This window comes from Scylla paramamosain, chromosome 2, assembly GCF_035594125.1.
Source record: "Scylla paramamosain isolate STU-SP2022 chromosome 2, ASM3559412v1, whole genome shotgun sequence".
Taxonomy (NCBI): Eukaryota; Metazoa; Arthropoda; class Malacostraca; order Decapoda; family Portunidae; genus Scylla; species Scylla paramamosain.
In genome coordinates this window covers 25,614,317-25,624,316 of record NC_087152.1, presented here as the reverse complement: position 1 = coordinate 25,624,316, position 10,000 = coordinate 25,614,317, and the positions used below count along the sequence as shown (strand labels likewise).

Here is a 10,000-nt window from a genome sequence, read left to right as displayed (position 1 = left end):
TGGGAGGTGATTTGCTCCTCCACTCATCTCCAGGTTATCGGAAACGTGTGCCGGAGACATATGGCTTTAAGATACTCCAGCTAGAGGTGCAATATGAAGCAGAATATACTGCCCCGCCAGCCGGCCAGGATGTTAATAGATGCGCCGCCAAACCCTCAAGCTTCCTCGCTAATATTATGTGAAGACGCTGGCCAGCCGAGGCGTGGGAGAGTGTGAGGCAGAGGGAGGGTCTCTGCCACCGCCCACCACAGACCTCATTTCATCTTCCACACCAAGACAGTTTGTTTATTCATATGTCTGGCTGTGATCACTACCGGGATTTGTAATAGATGGCATCTGGAGCTTCCACATCTTCCTCTCTTACTTTTACTGGGTGCAAGTGTAGCAAACTCGCGCAATTGTGTCCTTGACTTGCTTCTGCCTGGGAGGAAGATATGAAGGGAAACTTTGTGCACGAACGTATTCCAATCTTGCTTCTTTTGTCCTTGCTGTGTTCTAGGAGTGCGTACGTTGCAAATATAAATAGGTGACACACAACAAACATTCCTGAGGCCCCAAACTAATCAATGCATAATATAGTACTGTATATGATATTTTTATTTATTTTTTTTATAAAATATACTAGTAGATGAAGTTAACGCATCCCTGTTTGTCAGAAGGCACCGATGGTCAGCTGTGTGGCCGAGGCGTTCTTGATTTACGCAGCACGACGCTCCATAATTTAAGTGCTGTCTCTCTCTTAGGCGAAATCGCTCATAACAAGTAAAATAAAAATAAAAGTTTTGGTCGCCTTAACTTAATTTTTACTTTTCTTTCCTGAAATGAGGATAAGGAAAGATACTCGAGTTGCTTGAACACTCTTAAGACCGTGCCAGCATTTGAAGACACTTTAATGTCTCCCCTGAGCAGCGTTTCTCTTAAAAGAAAATAATAAATTTTTCCGCTGCGTTAATCTCTCCTCTTTTGGACCCGGGCGGTGCAGGTGAAGAGCGAGGCCGGAATAAAGGCAGAATAGACCTGGAATATTTACTGTTGCCGCGAGAGGTAATTTTTGACTCGGTTTCCCCACCACTTTAATGCCTCGACTCCAGGGTGATTTTAAAGGTTTTCGTATTGTTTCGCTACATTGCTTTGTGCTCTTTTATCTTTCATCCGCCATATTTGTTAGGTTAATGATGTTTTGTGGTTCAGGTTCTCAGTTGTTTCTTTCTTAAGACTCTCTCTCTCTCTCTCTCTCTCTCTCTCTCTGGAAAAAAAGATCTTCACAATGCATACAGATTTCCCGTCACTTCATGGGTGTATTTTATGTTATTTCCATGTTAGCCTTTTTTTGTAGCAAAGGGAAAACATGTAACCTGCCTCCAATGCGGGTTGCGCAACTGACGGTCACGTGGCTGCGTGGGTCGCGTGTGGCTCGTTCAGGGAGCACAGTGAGGACATCGGGGCACATTCACGGCTTGCTGGGGCAGGACACGTGCTGCACATCTCCGTGTAGCTCAAAATGGCGCGTCTTGGTGCCAGTGTCTCGAGGATGAGGCGGCCACCAGGCGGCATTGTGGGTCAGAGGGAATCATCACCATTACTGCCGCCCACACACTCCAGCACGGGCTTCATGTGTGCCACCCACGCAACACACGCATCAGCACTTGACAGCACAACGCACACATTCCTCCACGTACACAGTGTACCATTGCGTTTATACATGTAATTGAAGTAGCTTTGCGTCGCCAGTGCATTTCTGTGCATTGAGAGGGAAAGGTATGACAATAAGTAATCAAATCAAGAACGTAAGAGGTGATATCGATTAAGTAAATAACTAGGTGTGCAGTGCGCGTGGGAGGGCGTAGGGTGGGGCGTGGGAGAGCGTGGCGCGGCTGTTGGTGCGTTCGCCGCCTGGTTTCACCTGGTAGGGTGAAACCAGGTATTTCCCCAGCCCGCCCTCATCACTTAGAGGCTCAAGGAAGGAGCTGGTCATAACGACAACTGGATGGATGGACGCCCCAGTTTATTCACGCATATTTATTTCCTGAGGAGCGGCCGCGCTGTAGGACAACAACACATGGTAAGGGCTTATGATTTAATTTTATATATATCACATCTACACATTTTGTCAAAGACCGTGGATAAGGAGAGAGATGGACATGTGAGAATAAGAGTGAAAGTAAGAGGGGAGTGGGTAGATGACAGATTTGGATTAAAAAGTCGGAAGAAAGAGAGAGAAAGGGAGAAGTGAGAGAGGTGTGAGAGAGGAAGAGAGATGGAGATGTGAGAGTGAGAGTGAGTGGGTAGGTCACGGATTTGGATAAAAAAAATGACTGAGAGAGAGACAAGGGGAGAAGTAAGAGGTGTGAGAGAGGAGGAGAAGTGGAGATGTGGCAGTGAGGGTGATAGTGAGAGGGAGAGTGAGAGGGGAGTGGGTCCTCTAAACCTCTTTCCTTCCTCCTCCTCCTCCTCCTCCTCCTCCTAAGTATACATTATCAAACGTTGTATTAGTTAAATTATCATGCTTTGGTTTACTCAGGGATCCCGTTAGCATTGACAAAATACCATAGCATTGTATGAAGAATGTTGTTCAAGCAGTGAGTATTATGAGATAAATAAGCTGCAGCAAAGCTCCAATGCAACGACCCAGGAACAGCAAATATAATGAACAGCCAACTGGAATAATGCACCACGATTTCGAGAACATTATAGAAAGCCACTGCAATTTGCTCCTTCTTTGTGTCGGCGTGTGACATTGTGTGCATGACAAGAGTGGTGACTCAAAGAGTGGAGTCTTATGCAGCTCTCATTCGTTGCACCGCGATGCCATGTAACGCTGAGGCAGTGTGTAATCTTGCTGGGTAGGACGGAGTGCGTGGCGCCAGACCAGTGTGAGAGTGTTCACCTGCAGATGGCTGCGGTTAGTGTGGCCGAATGCGATATGTGTCACGATTTTGGTTTCAATTACTCATAATTAAAAACTCTGCCATGATTGAACAGTCCCTGACACAGCCATTCATCCCACTGGCTGCACGCCACTCACCTTAGTGTGCGTGCATTCTTGTATGTAAAGCACTCCATCTACGCCTGTGGTCTCTGAAGTCTGCCGAAAATCACATTATCACAGCGCTCCAGTCTAGGAAGGCAGGCTCTGCGTTGCCTCGCTCCCTGCCTCACCTGCACAGAACAAATTGCGACTTTCGTGCTGCGATACAGACACACAGTGGCGACACACACACACACACACACACACACACACACACACACACACACACACACTTCTATAAAGCAAGAGATGGACAGAGAGCGAGGGAGGAACTTGACATAGATCTCTGTGACTTACGTTGTGGCAAAACAATTGTAGAGGCACAGTATCCACGTCAGCTGGAGTGGAATTACCAACACGCGATACGCACCCACTCCTCGCCCCTGCCATTCCTCCCTCGACACACCCACCGCTTTAAGGGTCACGCTTGGAGGAGAGGGAGGAATGCACCGCCACCACCGCCACCACCACCACCACCACCACCACCACCAACAACAACAACAACAAGACCTCTTCGACAAGTTCTTTCGTACCACCTGAAGACATACACGTCCCCCCATGTCTGTCCTGCTGCCACCACTTGCCTCCCGAGGACACACGCTCCTTTCACTCACCTCTCGCTAATCCTTCACTCAGGGAAGGAATCCCCTCGTCTGTCCCGGAGACTGCCTGGCCAGGAAGAGCCTGTCACCTCCCAACAGATCCTGACAGGATGGGAAGGGCATTCCTTGTGAAAGTGATGGGCCTTCACGAGGCCGCGTCGAGTGTTCTGTGGACGCTGGGGTTAGCTCGTCAAAGGTCCCGGTGTGTCTGTGGCTTACTCAGGTTTCCTTCAATTCCGTGTGGTGCTTTCCCTCACAAAGGAAACTTTCGGTATTCGCCAAGTAAGAAATGTATCGTTTTGATGCTACTGGATGTATATGAGGGAAATATGAACGTTGCTATGTAATGGATCTTAAATTTAAAGCAGTAGAGAAGTTGCTGGATTTTAAAGTTCCCTGTCGATCGGGATACACACTTGTACACCACAGCACAACCTTTTGCCTCGTCTGAGACAGTAGTCAATATTGCTTTTTCTCTCAAGCCTTCCTTCTTTCCTTTCCCTGCCTCTTACCTCTGAGCTGGAGGGTTGGATCCTGGTTCATCATAGGTTTTTTGTTTCTTGTCCTTCTGCTCTTCCCTCTCACTCTTCTCTCCTCATTCCCCTTAGAGCTGGTGAGGGATGAATGAAGGTGATGCCAACAGTTCACAGAGAGGATAAATAAATCACACACGTTTTAGGTTGGCAGTTGTTTTGGCAGGCGGGACTTGTTACCCACGCTTGGTCTGACGTTAGGGCGGGTGGAGGGGGGAGGACTGCGTGCATTAGGCGTGCACTCAGGCGGTGTATTGCCTTGTATTGTGTTTTGTATCATGGTATTTTAAAATGTTCTTTCTTAACTTTCATGAGGTGCAAAAGACGCTGATTAATAGTTAGAAATGTAAATATTGGTAAATAATAACTCTCTCTCTCTCTCTCTCTCTCTCTCTCTCTCTCTCTCTCTCTCTCTCTCTCTCTCTCTCTCTCTCTCTCTCTCTCTCTCTCTCGTACCATCCCGTCAAGTGGAGTTTTCTTCACTGTTCCCTCTCCCATCGCTCGTCCAACCTGCCAACGCGTCGTCGTGGCCTCCCTGCTCTTCACAACTGAACCTTGAAGCACCGCCATGAATTCTCTCAAACTCGTCTGGCGCCTCCTTCACCCATTCAGCAGCGCCTTCGCCTTGAGGCCGCCCGTCGCTAAGGCCCACTTGTGGCCAGGCTGCTCACCCCTCCGCACCTCACCCTCACGTTTTTCTCAGCTGCCTTTTTTTTTTTTTTTCACTCCAGACAAACATTGATCTTTTCCTCTGTGTGTGTGTGTGTGTGTGTGTGTGTGTGTGTGTGTGTGTGTGTGTGTGTGTGTGTGTGTGTGTGTTTCGTTGTTTTAAACATAACTGATGTTATATTTTACAAGTATAGGAATGAAATATGGATTTATGGTGACCGACATGTTTTCTGTATGATAAATTAAAGGACAAAAATGTGCCAATAAGTAGTTATTTGGGGATCACAACTCACGGAGCCGGTCTGCCAGGACACTCGTTGTTGTTGTTGTCGTTGTTGTTGTTGTTGTGGTGGTGGTGGTGGTGGTGGTGATAGTGGTGGTGGTGATGGTGCAGCTGCTGGTGGTGTCGTCGTTGTCATTGTTGTTGTTGTTGTTGTTGTTAGTGGTGATGATAGTGGTGGTGGTGGTGGTGTTGCAGCTGCTGGTGGTGTTGTCGGTGTCATTGTTTTTTTCATCATTATTTAAATATAAGCACACACAAGAATTACTGCACCGTGATTCGCGTGGGAGGAAAGGCGCAGCTGCGAGCATGCACGAGGGGGAGAGGGCGGCCAGCGAGCGGAAGGGCCAGAGAGGGAAACGAGATTCTGAAATAGAAAATTAATATGAGAACTTGAGACGCAGTCAGAAGGGGAGCATTTGTTTATGGCGCCATTATGCTGCGTGCTTCACTCTGAAATTATTAAAGAAATTGACCTGGGGATGCACACCTTCCTGTTTGGTGGTGTGTTGTGGAGAGGCTCCATTTGTTACTTGGCGCACGTGTGTACTCTCTCTCTCTCTCTCTCTCTCTCTCTCTCTCTCTCTCTCTCTCTCTCTCTCTCTCTCTCTCTCTCTCTCTCTCTCTCTCATTAAACAAAGAGATCACACACACACTACTCAGTAGCAGCATTATATGGTCATTAGTACATGCAGGCTCTGAATAAACAGCAGCAGGCGAAGGTAAACACGTGATGCATCTCCGCCACCCGGGATGTCTGTCTGATTGGAGGTGCTAATGAACGGGTGTGTTACAACGCCGGTTTTGTTTAATCGCGCGTCACCGTTGGTACATAGTTTACAGAAAGACAGACAGAGAGAGAGACAGAGACAGAGAGAGAGAGAGAGAGAGAGAGAGAGAGAGAGAGAGAGAGAGAGAGAGAGAGAGAGAGAGAGAGAGAGAGAGAGAGAGATGACAGACTACAAACACACACACACACACACACACACACACACACACAGGCTTTCTGGCTGGGATAAAGAGAGGGAGAGTCTCAAAAGAAATATAGTTATGCCTCATTCAGTTTTCTTTTCTTTATGAGGTAGAATAATGTGTCCTCGAAGCCGGGTGGCCTTAGCGCTGAGCTGGAAAGTGTTCAAGTTTTAAAGAAAGGATAGAAAGTGTTGAAATTCTGACTGTAAGCAGAGGAGACCAGACCGCGGAGGGTTTGTGGTGGTGAGAGGCTGCTGGTGTGGCGCGAGGAAAGGAGGGGAGGGGGAGGCACTGAAAGTGGAGAAGTGATAAACAAAGACAGGAGTACAAGAGGTCAGAAGTGGTGGTGGAGGTGGAGGAGGCGGAAGATGATTTTTTTTTTGTTTTCCGTTAATTTCCTTTTTCTCGATCTGTTTCTTCTTTCAAAGACTGTGTACAACGTCTTCTTTGCCTCTTTAGTGAAGCTGAATATCTGTTTGCGAGGAAATTCACTGGCCAAGGATACTAAACTGGCAGAAAAAAAAAAAACTTCTTTTATCCGGAAATTTTTGCCTCATGAGTTTATGCATTGCTTATTTATTTGTGTATTTATTATTTATCTGTTATCTACGTAGGCTGCGTTGTTTCCTTGACGTCCTGCTCGCCGCGGGTTTCCTCACGCACCGCTGCGCTCATCCGTTCATTTGTAAGAGGGTGTGCGCCCCTTTAAATGTGACTTGGTCGCCGCTGCTCTGCGGCAGGAAGGCGTGTTTGTTTAGCATGTTTGGCAATTTTTGGCTGCATCAGTTTGGCCTTGACGCGCGGGTGGCCTCATTCATTCGTCTAACTTGTCGCCTCGGTGAGACACGAAGCCTATTACTGAGGGAGTTTAGGGAGCTGCAGTATATTTGTGTTTCAGATTGGGAATGTTGTATGCACGTATTTTTACTGCCTGACAACGGACCAGAAGTTTACACCGTGCTTTCAGCTCCACCTGCATAACACTCGTATATGCATGTCCTGTCATGCACTGCTCCCCTCGCTCTCTACTTGTTTGATTTCAGTATTCAAACACACACAAACTCCCGCTGCTGATGTGAGGCTTGAGACGCTGGAAATGAATGACTCTGGAATTTGTGATGTATTCTGTGCTGTTCCTCGTATCCTCGTATTTTTATGTGCCTTGGTTCCCCGTGACTTGTGGGTGCAGGAAGCAGGACGTGAAGGCGCATGCTGGAAGGACTGGGTGCGTCTGTTGTCCTTTGTTTGTGCGGGAATGTGACAGTGGAGAGTATTGAGGTTTTGTTGAGTGAGGCTTTGATGTGTGTGTGTATGTGTGTGTGTAGAGAGAGAGAGAGAGATTCGTATCACTTCAGGTTTTCCCTCGCATGCTGTGTACATTCTCCAGAGCCATAAGCAAATAAGCCGCATCTGTTCCACACAAAATAATAGTCACGCTGCACACGTAACGACCCAGACGCTTTAACGTGCGTGTCATCTGCGTGGCAAGCAACAAATGGGGCGTCGAGCTCATTTTACAACTGCTGCATCGTTACCAATATATTTCCTTTCAGTCTCGCGTATATTTCAACTGTTTGAAGTTTTATTCCATTACCTTTAATCTACATTCGTCCTCTTGTGTGTGTGTGTGTGTGTGTGTGTGTGTGTGTGTGTGTGTGTGTGTATGTGTGTGTGTGTGTGTGTGTGTGTGTGTGTGTGTCTGTACGCTACACTGGTTCTCAGTATGTCTTGAGTTAACTTGATTTCCCGACTGTCCAGGTGTTTTTCCGGGAACAATTAGAAGCGGGTGATGACTGCCGCGCCTCGACCACCAATGCCTTGTCTGATACTTGGCTGCCTGTTGCTGGTGGTGTTGCTGTGCCTTACACTGAACATGTCCTCGTCATAGCTTTTGTGTGTGTTAATAGAAATTTTGTGAAATCTCCAGTCATATTGTTTTACTATTCCAATTAAATATGGAATGAAAAAAAAAAAATATGCTGGTAAACATTCGTGTGTGTGTGTGTGTGTGTGTGTGTGTGTAATAATAATAATAATAATAATAATAATAATTAATAATAATAATAATAATAATAATAATAATAATAAACGGTTTATTATTTAGGCAGTTAACAAACTGAAAATGTACAGGGAAGGTGGGGAAATATTAACATTAATCCTTAAGGTAAGTCTAATCTAGAAGGAACTATTGATTGATGGCTCGCACCATGGTGGGAATCGCACTGAGTCTGTACCGGTCTGTGCGCGGCGCCTTTAGGGGCGTTATCTTGTTGTGGTGTCTGGTGGCACGGACCGAGCGAGGCGCGCGGCCGTGTGTGTGTGTGTGTGTGTGTGTGTGTGTGTAAGTGTTTGTGTGTGTGTGTGTGTGTGTGTGTGTGTGTGTGTGTGTGTGTGTGTGTGTGTGTGTTTGTTTGATTGTTTGTTTGTGTGTGTGTCTGTGTGTGTGTGTGTGTGTGTGTGTGTGTGTGTGTGTGTGTGTGTGTGTGTGTGTGTTTGTTTGTGTTTGTTTGTTTGTTTGTTTGTTTGTGTGCGTGTGCATTTGTATTATCGACAAAGATAACGGTACCAATAGCAATACTTGACCCGACACAGTGAAATACCGTAATGCCAGTACACTGGTACAGTACACTCCTAAATGGCAGCGCCGCCCTCGCTCCCCCGATCTTCCTCCTCCTTTCAATCCTGACCACCAGCGGACGCACAAATCACCAGTAGATTCTTTATGCATATTACTTGCCTTTTGGGAGATTGTTTATTAGTTAGCATTCATAAACATACTGCGATGATTTATGTGGGGCTTGAAATTCCTGTGTGTGTGTGTGTGTGTGTGTGTGTGTGTGTGTGTGTGTGTGTGTGTGTTTACGTATAACAAACAATGTGTCTATCATACAACAGTAAGGTGTTCCCACAAAAGCACTCAGCACATTCACCATCCCCATCACCACCTGCCTTTACACATGCTGCACACACCACATGGCAGACCACGTCCACACAAAGTCTGCAGCACTCTGCACCCACTCACTCCACCACACACCACCCCCGCAATGCCCACACACCGCCACACGCCACCAGTAACCAAGCTCTTCCCTCCACAGTCGTGCCGTCGTGCCTGGTGCTCCTGGACACTGGATGGAGTCCTGTCCACGGCGGGGTGTTGAGGTCACTGATCGAGGGTGACCCGCTGACCCTGCAGTGCACCGCATCGGGGGGTGAGTACTTACTGGGTGTACTAAGTGTGTGTTGGGTGTGTTAGGTGTGTATTGGGTGTAGGGTCAGTGTTGGCTGCTGTACCTAATATTGCATCACATCTGAGGGTCAGTACAATGTAACATGTATACTGGGTGTATTAAATGTGTGTTGTGTGTAAGGTCAGTGTTGCACCTTTACCTGGCCACACCCGCCCTTACCCTCCCTCACTTTCCCTCCAGCTCCTATCGGGGTCAATAGTGGCGAGTTGCCTTAATTTCAGAGGTTATCTTTTTTCCTGCTGTTTCTGCCCTGACAGTTTCTCCTCCAGGACGAGCAAAGTAAGCTTGGCGTCCTCCTAAATCCTGCATAATAACACTTTATCTTCGCCTTCTGCTCCCCTTTATCTCTAACGCGTCCTTCTCCTTTCACTTTTCTTATTCTTCCTTCTCCTCTTTCTTTCCTCCTATATTCTGTCCTCAACTTTTCTGATTTTTTCCTTCCCATTAATTGACTTTTTTTTATTCCTTCTTCTTCTTAGTCGTCTCCTGCATCCATTTTTTTCCTTTTTCTCCTTATTTTCTTTCATCTCTTAATGTTTCTTGTTTCACTGGCACCCTCTCCCATCATGTCCTTCCTTTGTGTCTGGCTTCCTCACTGCCGCGTCTTCATTCCTCAGAGAAACACGAACGAGAGGATAATGACTGTCAATTGTTCTCTCTCTCTCTCT

At 46.9% G+C, this 10,000-nt stretch overlaps 1 protein-coding gene across 1 annotated transcript in view; it reads left to right on the top strand.

Annotated features, from left to right (window-relative positions):
- Window positions 1-10,000, top strand: part of LOC135112221 (uncharacterized) — a 54,398-nt gene that overhangs the window by 1,005 nt on the left and 43,393 nt on the right. Inside the window, exon 2 of the mRNA XM_064026434.1 lies at window positions 9,180-9,293. Coding sequence (XP_063882504.1) covers window positions 9,180-9,293 — 114 coding nt within the window. The remainder of the gene's footprint in view (window positions 1-9,179; window positions 9,294-10,000) is intronic.